This window comes from Pleurodeles waltl, chromosome 3_1, assembly GCF_031143425.1.
Source record: "Pleurodeles waltl isolate 20211129_DDA chromosome 3_1, aPleWal1.hap1.20221129, whole genome shotgun sequence".
Classification (NCBI taxonomy): domain Eukaryota; kingdom Metazoa; phylum Chordata; class Amphibia; order Caudata; family Salamandridae; genus Pleurodeles; species Pleurodeles waltl.
Window position 1 is genome coordinate 109,944,840 of NC_090440.1, and position 17,609 is coordinate 109,962,448.

General features: G+C 44.1%; 1 protein-coding gene across 2 annotated transcripts in view; it reads left to right on the top strand.

The window, feature by feature from the left end:
* The window catches only part of GAS2 (growth arrest specific 2), a 570,246-nt gene that overhangs the window by 48,049 nt on the left and 504,588 nt on the right, over positions 1 to 17,609 (top strand). Inside the window, exons 1-2 of one of the 2 annotated variants that reach the window (XM_069221949.1) lie at positions 6,110 to 6,273; positions 7,555 to 7,719. In XM_069221949.1, the coding sequence (XP_069078050.1) occupies positions 7,572 to 7,719 (148 nt within the window). In that variant the 5' untranslated portion in view covers positions 6,110 to 6,273; positions 7,555 to 7,571. Of the gene's footprint in view, positions 1 to 6,109; positions 6,274 to 7,554; positions 7,720 to 17,609 lie in introns of those variants that run through there. The other variant, XM_069221948.1, reaches the window with a different exon arrangement.

The window sequence follows — 17,609 nt, forward strand, 5'->3', positions numbered from 1 at the left end:
TGCTGCACCTGTGTCCCAAAGAGCTGTGGCTCTACCCGTACAATTTCCTCCACCATGACCCTGAGTTCAGCCTCAGAAAACCTGGGGTGTCTTTGCGGTGCCATGGGGTGGTTTGGGTGATGTGTGGGGTGGATTGTGTGGTGCTAAGTGTGGTGATGTGTATTGGTGTGTAGTTTGAAGTGCGTGGTAATATTGCTGGGTGACAGTGAATTGCGCGTCTGGGTGCTCGGGTCTCTGATCTCTGTGCGTGTTCACGAATCTCTAGGAGTGGGGGTTTGTGGGTGATGTGGGTGTGTGTTTTATATTGTGTTGGGTGTGTGGGAGTGTTGTTTGTATGTGTATCAGGTGTGTGTATTTCGAATTATCCAATGTGGCTGTGTTTTGTATGTGTGTGTGTATTTTGAGCGCGGCGGTGTGTACCGCCAATGGAATACCGCGGTTGAAAGACCGCCGCGTGGATTCGTGTGTCGTGATAGTGTGGGCGTATTTCTGTTGGTGTGACGGTGGAGGTTTGGTCTTCACCAGTTTCTCGTTGGCCTTTGGTGTGGCGGACTTTTGTGGATGTCTGTATTTTGGCGGTTTGCCTGTTGTGGGTCAGAATGATCGTGGCGGTTTGCCGCGGCGGAGTTATGGCGGTCTTCTGCACGGCGGTAAGCGCCTTTTACCGCCGAGGTTGGAATGACCACCTTAGAGCCAATTTCAGCAATGCCATGACCAACGTCGCAGAATGGATGAAAACCAGCTGTTTGAAACTGAAAACAGACAAAACAGAAGTGATCATCTTCGGAAACAATGCCTCCCCATAGGACAACACCTGGTTGCCAGTTGCTCTCGGGCAAGCACCAACCCTCTACAGACAATGCCTGAAACCTCAGCATCATCATCAACGACAGACTAACCTTCAAGCATCAGATAAACACAGTGGTCACCTCTTGCTTCCTCCTCATTTTCAAAAGGATCCCTGTAGACACTAGAAGAGCTGTAACCAAGGCCCTAATTACCAACTGACTGGACTGCAGAAACACTCTTTACATTGGAATCACCTCCCAACTCCTCAACTGCCTCCAAACTATTCAGAACTCCACAACAAGACTCAGCTTAGATCTGCCCAGATGCACCAGCATCACCTCGCACCTCAGAACACTACACTGGCTGCCCGTGCAAAAAAGATGCAAATTCAAAATCCTAACCTTTGCCTTCAAAGCCCTCCACAAAATCAGACCCAAACACATCAACCACAGTCTGACCTTCCACAAACCTTCCTGAGAACTCCAGTCAGCCTCCCTCGCACATATCCCACTAAACAGCCGGAACCACTGTGGGGGCGATCCTTCTCCTACCTAGCCGCCAAGGCCTGGAACAACCTCCCACCACCTGAGAACCATTCACTTCCTTACCCAGTTCAGGAAAGAACTCAAGACCTGTCTGTTCAATGAGAGGCCACCAGCATGAAACGGAACCCACCGTGCCTGGCTACCTCCCGGGGCCACGCTCTACAAATAAGTGATTGACTGATTGATTGATTGATAGTGGACAGTGGGCATCAATGTAAACCAATAGGAAATGGTGAAAAATACAGAAATAAATATGGCACAAAAGTTAAATTCAAGGAAGCACTTTTCAGTTCAGAATACCGCTATGTGGCAAATTTTGTTTTGATAATGTATTTTCTACAGTAGAAATGTTTTCTGCTGCAGGGCCTGTTTATAAAAGAATGCAAGTAACATCACATGGTCTGTTTCAGAAGTAGGTCAGACAAAAATAGACTTCACTGCTACATTCCAAATCTGTACCCTCTGCAATTGTGCAGTAGTCCTGATCACAGGATCTCTGAAGTTACAAAAGTGACCATTATAACAATTTACAACTAAAACACAGTTCTAGCCTTACAAGATATCAGTTGCTGCAAAGCCTGTTTAGCAGGCTATATCTATTGCCTCAGCACCGAAGATACCAAGGGCCAGATTTAAGAACAGTGGCACTACAATATATGTAGAGCCACTTTTCTTGCGGCCCCTTGTGCCCACCTACCGCCATCATGTGTGTGCTGTATTTAAAATACGGCACACCATGGCGCAGGGTAGGGGCAATAGCATCAGAATTTCTGACCCTATTGATGTAATTTTGGTGCTAAACCTGAACAGTACATAGAGGCTCATTGAAAAAATGCTTTCCCCCTTTTAATGCCTGCTCTGAGCAGGCATTAAAAATGCTGAAAAAAATGACACAAAGAAATCTTTTAGATTTCTTTGCACCAGTTTTTCACCCCCCCCTAATGAGGGAACGCCCTCCTTGCATACATTATGCCTGGCGCAGGCATAATGTGGTGCAAGGGGTTACAAAGTAGTGCAATGCATGCATTGCACCGCTGTGTAAATCTGGTGCGGTGATTTTAGCCTCATTGAGCCCCATTAGTATAAAAAAAAATGACGCTAATGTGGGGCAAGGAGCCACTAGGGGCTCTTAAATATGCCCCCAAATGTCCGGAGAAAAAGGAGCAGAGTGAACATGGCAAAAAATCAGTGAGCCTGATATAGGGTTTGATGATGGGCTAGCGTCCATCTGGATGGTGGAGGACATTACCACTAAATGCAGAGATAAGATCCAGCCCAGTGTCCTCTCTGTACAATGAAAGGAACCACCATTACAGCTGCCATTGGTTTTAAGAGTTGTCTACAAAACGTTTGAAATGTTTTTGTTTTTCAGAAATAAACTCCCAAGGTGACTCTGAGTTGTGCTGGGTGTTGAGGTTAATTTTGCCCTTTTCCTCCTTGCCATGTTTTTCCTGGCAGTGATAGAATAAAAAGACATTATGCCATCCACCTTAAATTGGGTGGGCTGTGTGATGTCTTTGCTGATAACCCCTATTTCGTCTGGCTATCAGAAGTAGTATTTGGTCACCGTAGACAAAAAAAGGCTTGATAGGAGCAATAGCAAAAGTCTTCCCATCTCTAAACGAAGAGCGCAGACTAAAAGCTTGGCAGAAAGGGTACTCCATTGCATTTTCCATAGGAGTACCTTGTCCACCAAACTCTAGATTGGGCTCCTATTTCCTTGGAGGTGGACACTGCCATAGTCTGTTGCCTGCACATCGATGGACAATGAATTGATATGATCCAGCTGAAGAGATTTTCAGACCTCAAATAGTGCTTAAATTGATTTTTCATAGCTACTGTCTCAGTCAAAAGAATGTGGTATTGGGTAGGTGATGTACAATAATAGTTTTAAACATTTTCAAAATATAATCTAGGATAATAGATTATGAACTAATCAATTTCAATTTAGGGAATAAATGTAAATGTATCTTTATCTTCCAAATGGTCAGTTTCACCCAATTGTAAATCATTATCATTCATTTTACCTTAAAATGAATGTATCTTGCTGCCATACCAATGTGAACAATGTGCCAGCTGTCCTAGTTAATAACCGGTTTGGGGCAAATATAGTAGAATTTCACAATTTCTTTGCTGACCTACTTAAAAACAGCAGATAGCGAGGCAGATGCTTTTTGCCACATGCATGGTGGATTTTCTCTACACTGCTTTTATCATTAACAGCTGTGTATCCCTGAGTAAATGTTGCAGGCCTTGTCAGTGTCATGACATAACTGGTGTGAGCGCTCTGTTGATAGATGGTCCCCGCAGTAAAATGAGTGCTGGGGCCAAAATTGAGGTGTCGCAATCCTAAGTCAAATTTCAAACACTAGGGTACAGTCAAGGAGCATATCTTGGGATTCACAGTTTTTCAGGTTTGAAATACCACAAATTTGTCAGGAAAATATCTTTCATTGTGTTTGCCTTTTACCATACGTTGTCCAAATCTTATCAATCTTAGGGCCTGATTAAGAGTTTGGATGATGGGTTACTATGTCACAAGCATGATGTATGTCCCGTCCGCCATATTACAAGTACCATAAAATATAATGGATTTGTAATACGGTGGACGGGATATCCATTATGTTTGTGACAGAGTAACACGTCAGCCAAACTCTAAATCAGGCCCATAGTGTAGAATAGAGGTTTTTTTTTTTAAGGGGAGACAATTAATGAGGTGCACGATACATGAGGTTCTTTCTAGAATGTGTCACTCCCTCACCACATCATCTCTCTTACTGTAGCAGTTGCCTCATACCACTTAGTTTCACCCCTCACCAGAAGAGACCCTCATCCTGCAGGCATCTCCTATATGTGCATGATTGATTTTGATCATGTGCTTGGGAATTCTCATGGAAATATATTTTGTGTCAACTCAAAAGAGGTAGAGCATGTATGGTCCTAATAGGAGACCTGTCCCTAAGTACAGTTTTGAGGTCAAGGGACAGGAGGAATACATATACCAAATCAGAAAGGCTCACAATGCCCACATCTGAAAGGAGAAAGCTTGCTGAGCATCAAAGCTATTGTTTTTTTTTGTTTTAGTAAAATAATCTCCTGCATTGGGATTTCACTTCAGTAAAACAAAAAATGTATTCCAAATGAGGCGTATACATCATGCCACTTTGGCAAACTATTCTGCCTTCAGTGCATCTTCCACAATCTTCATACAGCCAAGGCAGTGCAAACCCCAGTAAGTGGGCACCGATCGTGAAATAACTCCCCAAAAAATCCAAAATACGGAAGATGGTCCTCCACCAGAAGGGTGGAAGCAGTCCAAAAAAATCGAAATTACATTTGTAGTCTGTTGGACTCTGTGTGTGGTAAGATAGGAGTGGGCACGCATCTGTCAATTAAGTTATCATATCTCTATCTATTTTTAAATAGCAGCAGCGCACTAATTCTGTGCACCAGGTGCAAAAAACGATGCAGCTCAAAAGAATGTTGTACTTTGTAACAAATAGAAGCAAAATGGGTCAATGGTGCTTACAGCATCCTGCCAAGATGCCGAATCCCCACAAAGCACAGCTCTGGTCCGTCACGCGCGTGGTTCTGCAAGGACATTGGCAGTCCTTCCTTCACTGAGGCATTTAGCCAATTATCTGCAAACTATTACTAAACTTTCAGTCCTGACTGCTGTGGCAGAGTTTTCGGCAAAGTCCACTGCGCACAATGAATAACGTTTAAGATCTTGGAAAAGAAGACGATGATGATGAATATACACACAGGTACAACGTAGGTACAGCCTGTAGCGTTTGCTTAGTGGGCACGTTAAAAGAGGCTCCACAGGAAAGTGTGTAGATGATATGCACTGTGTGCCCTTCCAACATTTTACACAAGATACCTGGGTTACATTTTTCCCACTGATCACTTTGCAACCAGTGCACATTTTCTTCAAGCACTATTTAAGGTAATAAAAGATAGGACAACTTTTAAAATTTCCTAATGAGTTTATTAAGCTACAAGTTTCGGTTGTATAATCAGGTCTGATAGCTTCTCAAACTGGTGTTATCTCCTTCAGTAGTCCCTTTGATACCATGTCCACATGTCTCAGCGTTGGCGATACTCTCAGGCTATATACTTCTGAAAATGATAAGATGAATACTGTTGATTTGGATAACAATAAAACTCGCTTTATAGCGCCAAGAGAACATTTCCATGATTAGTGTGTACGCTACAAGTACACATTTTTTTAATTATTTTTTTTAAATACAGATGGCTAACAAATGAGAATTGCAGATCTGGAACATAGTATTTGAAAGAACGGCTGAATGATTGGATACAGGAGTGGTGTATCAGATTTCAAATACACTACACGTGTTTGTATCCAAGAACTCCTGGGAATAGTGATAAACCACGTAATTGCAAGACTGTGGACTAGATTTGATTCTGAAACACTTGTTTTATTTTGAAGCCTACCAACTATCAGATGTAAAAGATCATACTGCCTCTGGCAACAACAATTCCACCAATCAAAGAGACAGTAGAATTACAGATAGTGCCGGAATCCGTAATTTTGCGTACAGCTTGTGGGCAAGATGGTTTGAATTGCATTGCTGGCAAAACACAACCACTGTGCTATGCTGAGCTGCTGAAAAAATAAATGCGCCACTGTAGTCTGAAATAAAAACCTCACTGTTCTGCTCTGCAAAAGGGGTTGGCAGTCACCCTCTCAGTTTGTTGAAACAGTTATATGTCATTAGGTGGACTGTAAACTATCCCGCGCAGAATTCTCTGCTTCCACAATACGTCTGAGAATTTGAGATGACTTGTCACGTTTAAGAGAGGGAGGAAAAAAGATCTGTACTGTTTAATCGCCAGTATCTGGTTCTGGGACTGTTGCAGAAGTTTACAATCAGAAGCGAGAAAGACTGATTTTTGGGAGAGGAGCAGCGTGGAGGTAAGGTCAGTGAGCTGGGTGCACTTTTATGGGGGATGTACTTGGTGTGTGGCAATATTTGTTAAGCAAGTGTTCTAATAATGCACGCGCCATGTTCGTGAACACACAAGTGAGCACAAACCAACATTTCCCCATCTAAACCTGTCATATTTGTATTTTTTTAAACTTAATTAGTGAAGTTTGTTCAAAGACGAATAAACTATTATTGCTCATGGAAATTTAGTGAAATCAAGCATTTATTAAGTTATGTTCTGCGCTTATGTGTTAGTTGACTGAAACAAGAGGTCTTACAATTTATGAAATGTGGTTTATTCCTCTTGTGCATATATCACTCGAGACTGCCAAATCAGATCTAATTCATGACCTCATTGTGACTTCATTGTGTTGATTTAGATACTGTTTGAGGTGGTTTCATATTACAAAACCATTTCTAATTTGTTAACTCCCCATGCATGGTTCTGCTGGCGAGAAACAGTTTCAATGCTAAATATTAGAAGCAGCATGCAGAGCACAATGAATAGTGCCTGTATAGTGAACAAAGATTATCAAAATATGTCTTAAGTCAAAGCAGTGAAATTGTGTTTGATTTGTCACAATATTTGAAAGTTTTAGGCAAAGTAAACATATGTCCTTCCCTCAAAGTTGAGGTGTTTGTGTGTGTGACCCCCACTTTTCCTTAGCTATTTATAGTGATTCAAGGGCTAATTTTATATTTGCTTACCTTACACTCATGGGATCCTAAATAACATATGTTGATATTGTCTGCCACTTTCACATATGCTTTCTAATTGTACATGGTATTATGTTTGGCATTTCATGGTGCATAAAAAGAAAGAGTGTCAATGTGCACGTCATCATGCAGACTGCTCATCACTTTTCAATTGATGGAATAGTAATGAAAGAGCTACTGAACTGTTGATACAAACCTATAAAAAGTCACAGGTAGGTTATGATAGTTGGGCTGCAAGTGCAGAATAAGACGCATTTCTTCATTTTACATTTAGAATATGTTTCTCTCCCAAAATACTAAATTGTCCTTTAAATGCAGCTTCCACTAGGACTCATGTATTAACAAACCCTCTGTAGCCTGAGGGCAACTTCCTAAATAAGTAATGCTGATTATTTAGAAATACATACCCATAAATTTTCTTTTTCATTCACAACAACACTGTTAAATGGCAGTGTATTTTTTTAATGTTTAACTGTTATCGGCCCCAAACCCTATGTTTTAGATTGTAAAAACATAACTGTAAAACATTTGTATTTGTTTTATTTTAACAGACACCAACAAGTGGATAATGATGTGCACTCCTGTTAGTCCGACCATAAGAGGTGGACCCGGCCTCTCTGACATGAATCAATACAGCCAATGGCTGGCGAGTAGACATGAAGCTGACCTGTTACCAATGAAAGAGGACTTGGCTTTATGGCTGACAAATCTACTAGGTAGGGTATATATTCATTGTTCTAAAAGTTCTCTACTGTTAATGTAACATTCAAATTGATTTGCCAAGGGGGATGGATGATACAAATCGATTTTCTTTTCCGAAGCACCAGTAAAAATCTGAAAGCTGTTTCATTAAATGCATTTCACAATAGTGACATTGTTAAGTTATAGAATATCTGACCATCATCTCCTCGAATTCAGTATTTCATTCCAATTCTTTACTGATCAATATAATTTGTCAAATTCATTCAGGCCAGTTTTGACCTTACTTGTATGTCTTTCTGTGGATTGAATTGTCAGTGACTGAAAGAATAAGTAAACTTGTGAATGAATGAATGTGTGTGTAAGGGGCGGACAATAAAACTACTAGTAAAGATGCATGATGACATTTGTATAAGTTTATTGAATTGTTTGTTATTTGTTTGACAATTATTTACCATTAGAGTTACAATGTGATTTATCCATGTACACCTTACCAAGCATAAAACAGGTTGGTTGTCAAAGAAGCACTATTTGTGGTTCGTTTTTTTCCATATGGTGATTCACAGAATCCGAATTAATCATATCTTTAACAGTCGAAGTGTGTTAACAGTAATCTATTGTAATATATTTAGGAACAAAGGAAGATATTGCAATGTTACAGGGTGATGGGGTTGATGGCCATGGAAAATGCAATGAATACCCACGAACCTGTATATTTAAAGACAATTGCAGGGTGAGAAATGAAAATGAACAATGAGAGGGATGGCTCCAAGTGTACAAATGCATAGTTCCACTTGATTTGCTAATTCAGATTTTCCACCTAGCGAACAATTCCAAGTAGGAAAAATGCCAAGTAGGAATAGTACTGGAAATCTGTTACCGCTGTGCATTCCTAGGAGTTTCTCTCTGATTCCATTTTCAGTTAGCTTGTCATCGGTGCATGCATGATCCTGCAGATGGGTAGTATACAATCACGCATGTAGCAGCACGGAAGATGCCTCAAAATATTTTATAATCTACATAGAAATTGTTGAATATGTGACCTTTTGTAAGGCTACCCTGGATTTTTTGCCTTTTTGCTGAACCCTTTTTTTGTTGCACATAGATCTTTGTGCATTTTAGTACTGATAACCAGCAGTAAAGTCCCCATTTTTAGCATGTTGAGATTGGTATACACCTAATTGGCCTTTTGCCTTACCTATAAGTCCCTAATATATGGTACAGAATGAATCTAAGGCCTGTAAATTAAATGTCACCAGTTGGTTGCAGCACCTATTTTGCCACCGACTGCGGTACCCTGCATACCCGTCTGCAGGCCTCCATTCTACCTGGAAGTGCAGTTGTAACCTAGCAAATTGACCTGTTAAAATAAACCGTTTGTAACACGTCCAAGCCTTCCTTTTTAATATTTTTAAGTCACTCCTAGGTAGTCTTCACTGCCCATAAGATAAGGTGCATTGGATTTTAATAGTAGAAATGTTAAACGTTTACTTTTCTTCGGATATCTACTGCGATCAAGGCCCAGAAGCTAGCTTCACTGGAGTAAGTCTGGCTACTCAGTAGGAAAACATTGGGGGTCATTTACAAGGCCCTTGCGCTGACATAGTGTCATTTTTTTTAATACTACCGCGGTGCAGAACAGTCCCCCAGCCCATGTGTATTAAAAAATGTGCAGAATGGTACCTCTGCACCAGTTTGTAAACCCTTGCGCCACATTATACCTGCGCCAGGTATTATGTATGCAAGGGAGGTGTTTCCCTGCTAAGAGACCCGCAGGAATGGTGCAGTGAAGTCTACAGATTTCACTGTGTCATTCTAGCGTAATTTATTAATGCCTGCTCAGGGCAGGCGTTAAAGTGGTGCTGTGCTGTTTTCATTGTCCCCCACCTCCAGCATTGCTGGATTAGCATCAAATGTTGACGCTAGACCAGCAATGCCACGGTGTAGCGCCACAACAACATCAGAAGTTCTGCCACAACCGTGGACACTGTGCCCCATGGAGCACTGTACTGTAATTACAGCACTCCCATGGCGTCGCTAGAGGGTGCAGGGCAACACAAGAAAACTGGTGCATCAATCACAATGGTTTCTTGTAAATGAGGCCCGTAGTATTACATTATTGCTTCTAATAATGTTAATTGCAGTTTGGAAGCATCTAGAAAAATAATTCAAAGACACTTTTTAATAGTTATTTAAAATCCAATTTAATGCTAAAGCTAAATTTTGTATAACAATTAAACAAAATGTATTTTTAGAGAGTTACCTTTGTCCTGCCTGAAGTCTCTAGAAGATAATCTGCATGCTGGACTCCCAATTCTGCCTATCAGTAATTAGTGTTTGAATAGGAGTGAATGAAGTGTGAACCAGGTCCTAGGACGATGCAAAAGGCCTAGGATGTGGGGATATGTTGTTGTGCTCTTGATGACAAAATAGCTCTTGTGTAGCTACTGTCTGGTTGATCAACACTCATCCTTTGTTCTAAAAGACATTTGGCACTGAGGTTGTTGTGGGTATAGACCTGCCTCAAGATGGATTTTGGGGTGAGAGGTAGCAGGGCACTAGAATTACCATAGCATACTCCCCACACACAGCAGCTCTCAGAGCCCCTGTTTCATGTGGCCAAAGGCTTCCACCATCTTTAAAATGTCCAAAGTGGGTAGGGTTAGCCCCGGGAACCTTAACCCCAATTGGTTAGAGTGTTCCCAGGGAGTCATTCCCATCCACTAGCTCATGCCAGGCATGAATGTGGGATAGTCATGCACCCACTTCAGAGCATTCCTGGAACTGTGGAAGATCAAATGATGACTGAACCTGCTGTCTGAGACCGGAGAAGGGCATATATGACTGGAATTCCTCTCCCTCTTGTACCCAGGACAAAGAAGTGCACTCTAATGGTCATAAGACTGGCCTCCTCTTATGCTACAGGGACACAACAAGCTACAAGGGTCCCGTTCTTGCAATTGACCAGCTGACCAGTTGCAACTTGACCTGGACTAGACTCCCCTGGTGGCCACTGCCTACTACCCTGAGAGTCTCTAATGGCTTCTCCTGAGTTCCTGGGGGCTTTACAAGTGTACTCCTGTGGGGGATTGGGCCATAAAGAACTAAACATATTTGCCCAGTCCAAACCAGGTTGGTGTACCCAAAGCACGCTGGATTAGGGTCAGTGTAACATTTCACCTAGGTCCTGTTCTACCACAACTATTGACTACCACTGGCACTTTGTGTTTCTTGGTGCTATTTTGACTAAAATATTTATGAATTCATATCCCCAGTTCCCTTTATTTGATTTTTGTCATTTTGGTGTCAGCTTGTCTGATAAATTTTTCTATGTCTATGAATTCGTTTTGGGATTTTTTCTGTGTTGCATTTTGACTTTTTATTGTTTTAGGCCTGTATAAATATTTTACATGTTGTCTCTAAGTTAATGCTCTCTGCCATGTGCCATAGCGACCAGGGGTTGAGCTCAGGTTCATTTAGTGACTTTGAGGATTCTCCTGACAAGGATTATGTTTATTCCTTGAGGTAGGCACTCTCTCCTCTCAATTAATACCCCAATTGCTTTACTGTGATGATAGTAATCTTTCTAATCAGAATGCTGATCAGTTCTTCTCTAAAATGCTTAAACTGAAATTACAGAAGTGTGATTAGAATGCCCTGGGGAACAATATTATGGCCCATGAGATATTGCAACCATTTGGTATCTAAATTGTCATAAAACTTCAGGCCCAGTGACATATCAGTTGAACTAATTGACAGATTTCCTTCAATGTTTGTACCTAAATTATTGGAATGATATAATTCCCTTTAACATGAAGTTAATACTTGTTCTATTTCCCTTTTCTCCAGGATCCAATTACTGTACTGTGATTACTCTAGTTCCAGAATGTTCAAAAACATCCCTCCCTTGTGCAGATGTTTTAAGTGAGTGTGGAAAGTTAAAAAATTAGAGACCTCTACCCAATCCTAAGAACCTCAGACATGTTATCAGTCGACCTTTATGCACAGCATATTTGGATTTTCTAAGATGGTGACTTCAAGTAGTCTCTTAAAAGAGCTTTCAGAGAGCCTGAATCCAGGCCACTAACTGACAATAAAGCAGCCTGGTACTATTGCAATACTGCACTTTAGTGCAGCTTTTGCCCATTGTGAGGAATAGATTGATGGTAGTTGAGCTCCGTATTCTTCAGGTCTGCCTAGATACTGGTCAAAACATGTAAGCTGATTCAACACCAGTGTGTGATTCTTTCTGCTCAGTGTGACCTGATGAGAATAGATTTCTTTACCACAACCTGCACCAACCCTATCATCCAGGAAATGTTCACACAGGCCCTCAGTTGAGACAGGCAAAGCCACTTTCTTCCTCTCCCTTGAGTCACTAAACACTTGAGATGCAGGCACAGCCCGTGGCAGAACTCTGACTCTCTCCTGCAGCACACTGGCTGGGCTCTACAGCTATCACCACCCTCACTAGATGGCTGGGCCTGCCTGCAGGAAGAACACTCTACTGAAAATTCAATGTTCCCTCCTGACAGAGACTAACCCTGGGCAGCATCACCCACAGGAACCACTCAGGGAATCCTGACCCATTTGTCCTCCACGAGAAAAGAGCCCTGTCCCAACCCAGGGACTCGCAAGCTGAAGTGGTCAACAGGAAGTGCCACTAGACATTATGTAGGCCTTGACTGACCCATGCCCATTTTGAGGTACCCCATGCCCACTTTGGGCTACCCTCTCCTGGAAGCTAGGAACTGTACAAGCCCCACTTTGCTTGCCTCCAGTCGATCAAGCCAGAGGACCCCAATCCCTTCGTGAAATTTTACAGGTCACCCTGTTGACGTACACAGTCACCTTCCATCTTAATCTGCTCAGGGACTGACTCTAACAGCTGAACCAATACCTGCAAAACAAGGACATCTCAACTACCCTCAGGGCCTGAGGGGGCTTCTACACCAAAGCTTGCACTCCTGAAGTGCCCAGGCAGGATTCTACTGAGGCAGAATCTTCAGCAGCGTGTCCTTCACATACCTCAAAGTGAAATTCATAACATAAGTCTTACCCATTTGTCAAAGGCACCACCCAGCCACCATGGGCTCCACTGCCTCGCTATGCATCCTCCAACTCATAGGCCTCTGCCCCTTTGTGCATAGGGTGTTGAGTGGACACCAGGCTGGGCATCGCGACAACCACCACCTCAGGATCTAGCAAAACAGCCTCAAGGATCGCATCTGTTGCGGAACATGGACAGTCACCTACACTACCCTGAATTTCATAGTCCCCCACTCACCCATCCTGGGAATGTATGGCGTCCACTGCTGCCTTTCTGACTTTCACAGGGTCAGTCACTAATCCAAGTTGGGAAACTAGGGCACTAATTGCCTTACCTTCTCTTCTGTCTGCTCATGTTCTACCACTAGACCTACTACCTCTGGAACCATTGCCTCTCTGAGCCTCCCATTAGCAAAGCTACAATCCCCATCCCTATGGGTACCTCAAAAACTATAGCTTTCCTCACACCCACACCATAGGAATATTCCCTAGAAACTACCTCACTCTGCCAGCAGGAACCTCTAGGTTTATCACCAGAATTTCTGGCATTCTCCCACCCTACTGTGCCAGTGATTGTGTTCTGTTCCAATGGTGAAAACATCTCTGCAAATCACTCAGTGTAAGCTTCTTCATGTGGACTTTGATTTGCTCTATCCAAGTGTGACAAACCAGGTCAACACCATTTCCTCAGCCTGCTTCCATGCACTCTGCGCCCTCCTCAAGATCTTTAAGTGGCTCCCCCTCAGTATGAGGAAGACAGTGATGCAGGCTCTCATCACCAGCTGACTGGATTACATCAACACATTCCACACAGGTACCACCTCCGAAGTCATGTAAGGACTCTAGACAATCCAGAACGCAGCTGGCAGACTGATCTTCAACCTGTCCAAGAGAACCCGCATCACCCAGCACCTGAAGGACCTCTATTGGCTCCCGATCCAAAAAATGATGCCAGTTCTAGCTCCTGACCCATCCTTAAAAGCCCTCCCTAACCAAGGACCCGCCTACCTAAACCACTGCCTTCACCGCCGCCAACCGACCAGGAACCTCTGCTTGGCACACATTGCCCTCGCAAAGATACCACACATATGCTGCTGCCGCACTGGAGTATGCTCCTTCTACCTCGCCTCCAAAGCCAGGAACACCCTTCCCCTCCACCTCCACTGCACCTTCGGGACCCACTTCAGAAAAGAACTCAAAACCTGGCTTTTTGCTCAAACACCTGCAGCTAGCACCTGGGTACCCACTCGGATGAAAAGCCACGCTATACAAATAACACCTGATTGATTGATTGAACATTTCCTGTAGTCTCCCAATCATCTCCTACAAACCAAAATGCATGGTTCACGCTCTCATCACAATCTTTCTAGTGTGGGAACTTCTCACAGTCACAGTCCCACAACATGTTTTCTGCATTCATTTTTCCATAGGATTAAAGAATGCCCCAGCAACTTTCCAGAGTTTGGTCAGTGGGTTCCTGGCTGGGATGTAGGCTCTCAATGCCACCTCTGTGGATAACATTGCAGTCTTCAGTTCCAGCTAGGAGGACCACCTGTTCCACATCCAGGAGGTGATTCAGGGCCTGCAGGAAACAAGCCTGACTATCAGGGCCAGCAGAGCCAGATATGCCAAGGATCTGAGGTCTACTTGGGACACCAAGTGGACAGTAGCAAGGTGCAACCTTTCCAGGCCAAGATTTCACACTGCCACATATATCACTACAGGGAAGCAAAATGCAGCTATTCGTTTTTTTTTCACAACACCGGGCCTCAATATAAGAGAGTAAATGACAACTAATGAAGGAAAAACATGGGGATCATGCAGTATTCAATGGAACCATTGGATGCTCCTTCGCTACCATCAATAACCTCTTCCACAGTGCAAGTTTAACCTCAAGAGCACCCTCAATTTTGGGCCAGATGTATGACCGTCAGTGTTTGCAACTCACAATTTACATTTTTTTGTGACTCACTGTTGGAATTTGCCTTTTTGCAGGGTCATCCCCAATCTTTTTGTCTCCTGCCTCCCATTTTTTATGACCTGTTTCTGGTGGCTTTTGAACTCTGAGAACTTTACCACTGCTAACCAGTGCTAAAGTGCATATGCTCTCTGTGTAAATTGTATGGTTGATTGGTTTATCCATGATTGGCATATTTGATTTACTAGTAAGTCCCGAGTAAAGTGCACTAGAGGTGGCCAGGGCCTGTAAATCAAATGCTACTAGTGGGCCTGTAGCACTGGTTGTGGCACCCACATTAGTAGCTCTGTAATCATGTCTCAGACCTGCCACTGCAGTGTCTGTGTGTGCAGTTTTAAACTGTAAATTCGACTTGACAAGTGTACCCACATGCCAGGCCTAAACCTTCCTTTTTCTTACAAGTAAAACACCCCTAAGGTAGGCCCTAGGTAGCTCCAAGGGCAGGGTTCACTGTATGGGTAAGGTAGGACATATAGTAATGTGTTTTATATGTCCTGACAGTGAAATACTACTAATTTTGTCTTTCACTGTTGCAAGGCCTGTCCCTCTCATAGGTTAACATGGGGGCTACCTTTAAATATGATTAAAGTGTAGATTCCCTTTGGGAGCAGATAGACATGTGGAGTTTGGGAGTCTCTGAGCTCACAATTTAAAAATACATCTTTTAGTAAAGTTGATTATAAGATTGTGTGTTTGAAACTGCCACTTTTAGAAAGTGAGCATTTTCTTGCTTAAATCATTTCTGTGACTCTGTCTGTTTGTGGATTCCCTGTCTGGGTCAGTTTGACAGTTGGGCTGGATGCACCTCTCACTAGAGAGTGACACAAAGGGAGCTGGGGTGTAGTCTGCATTTCCTGATGAGCCACCTGTGCTAGGAGGGAGGGGAAGAGTGGTCACTTACACCTGTAAGGGCTGTGCCTGCCCTCACACAATGCAGTCTCCAACCCCCTGGTCTGTATCTGGGGCCTGGCCTGGGCAAGGCAGGATTTCACAAACAAGAGAGACTTTCCTTTGAGGTAAGCCTACTTCAAAGGGCAAAATGGGTATAAGAAGGGCACCCAAAACCACAGTCTTTAGAACACTTGTGTAAATCAAAAGGAACCTCTGCTTGGAGAAGAGCTGAGGAAGAAGAGCTGCCCTGCCCGTGACTGTGCTTTGTGGAGCTATCCTGCAGTTGCTGCTTCTGCCTGTGCTAGAGGACAAAGACTGGACTTTGTGTTGCCTTCCTTCTTGTGAAGATCTCTCCAAGGGCTTGATTTAGAGCTTGCTTCCTGTTGTTTGAAGTCTCAGGGACAGCAAAGACTTCTCTCTGCCAGCACCTGGAGCCTCTGCTGAGACTTCTACTCTGCCAAGTGGTGCCCATCCAGTTCTTGGGACCCTGAAAGGAGAAGCTGGCAGTCCAAGAGTGAGAAATCCACACACAGACAACAGTGCAGGGAATAGATAGATGCAACTACGATCCGCGGCTGAAAAATCGATGCACCGCCAGCTTCGCGGCTGAAAATCGACGCTTGCCTGCAGCTCGACTGGAAGATTGATACATGTGGCTTGAGAAACGACGTGCAGCATCGTGACGGAGGCTCGTGAGATTGCAACCCGCGCTGCGTGGTTTTCGGATGATCGTGCGGCTGGATTTCCGATGCAAAAACCGATGGGCATGTAAAAACAACGCAAAGCCTGCCCAGACCTGAGAGTTGCTGCGGAGAGAAGAAATGAAGCACGTCAACCCGACTAAAGGAGAAACAACGCAAGGTCTCGCTCGTGAGTGAAATCGACGCATTGCAAACCCTTTTTGATGCACACTCGCTCCTGCGGGGTTATTTTTGATGCGCCCATGGTACATTTTCATGCTAACAGCGTTTGTGTTTTGTTTTTAAAATTACATGAAGACTTTTTTTGCGTTTTTATGGATAACTTGACTTGTGTATTGTGGATTTTTGTCGTTTTGTTCTTGTTTAGATAAATATTTTCAATTTTTCTAAACCTGTGTTGTGTCATTTTGTAGTGTTTTCATTAAGTTACTATGGGGGTCATTCTGACCCTGGCGGTCCGAGACCGCCAGGGCAAAAATGACGGAAGCACCGCCAACAGGCTGGCGGTGCTTCCTGCCCTATTCTGACCGCGGTGGTAGCGCCGCGGTCGCACCGCCGGGGCCGGCGGTTTCCCGCCATTTATGCCCCGGCGGGGATAATCCGCCAGGGCAGCGCTTCAAGCAGCGCTGCCCTGGGGATTATGACCCCCTTACCGCCAATCTGTTTCTGGCGGTTTGCACCGCCAGGAAGAGGCTGGCGGTAAGGGGTGTCCTGGGGCCCCTGGGGGCCCCTGCACTGCCCATGCCACTGGCCATGCCACTGGCATGGGCAGTGCAGGGGCCCCGTAACAGGGCCCCGGCCATCTTTTCACTGTCTGCACAGCAGACAGTGAAAAGTGCGACGGGTGCAACTGCACCCGTCGCACGGCCGCAACACCGCTGGCTCCATTAGGAGCCGGCTCCAATGTTTCGGCCTCATTCCCGCTGGGCCGGCGGGCGCAAACTTGGTTTGTGCCCGCCGGCCCAGCGGGAATGTCAGAATGGGGGCCCCGTGAGTGCGGCCGCATTGGTGGCCGCATGGCGGTTTCCGCTTGGCGGGTGGCGGTAGCCGCCCGCCAAGGTCGGAATGACCCCCTATGTGTGTTGGTACAAATACTTTACACCTAGCACTCTGAAGTTAAGCCTGCCTGCTCGTGCCAAGCTACCAAGGGGGTAAGCAGGGGTTAGTTGAAGGTGATTCTCTTTTACCCTGACAAGAGTGGGGGTCCTTGCTTAGACAGGGGGAAACCTGACTGCCAACCAAAGACCCCATTTCTAACACAATTTGCAAATTGCAAATCACAAACACT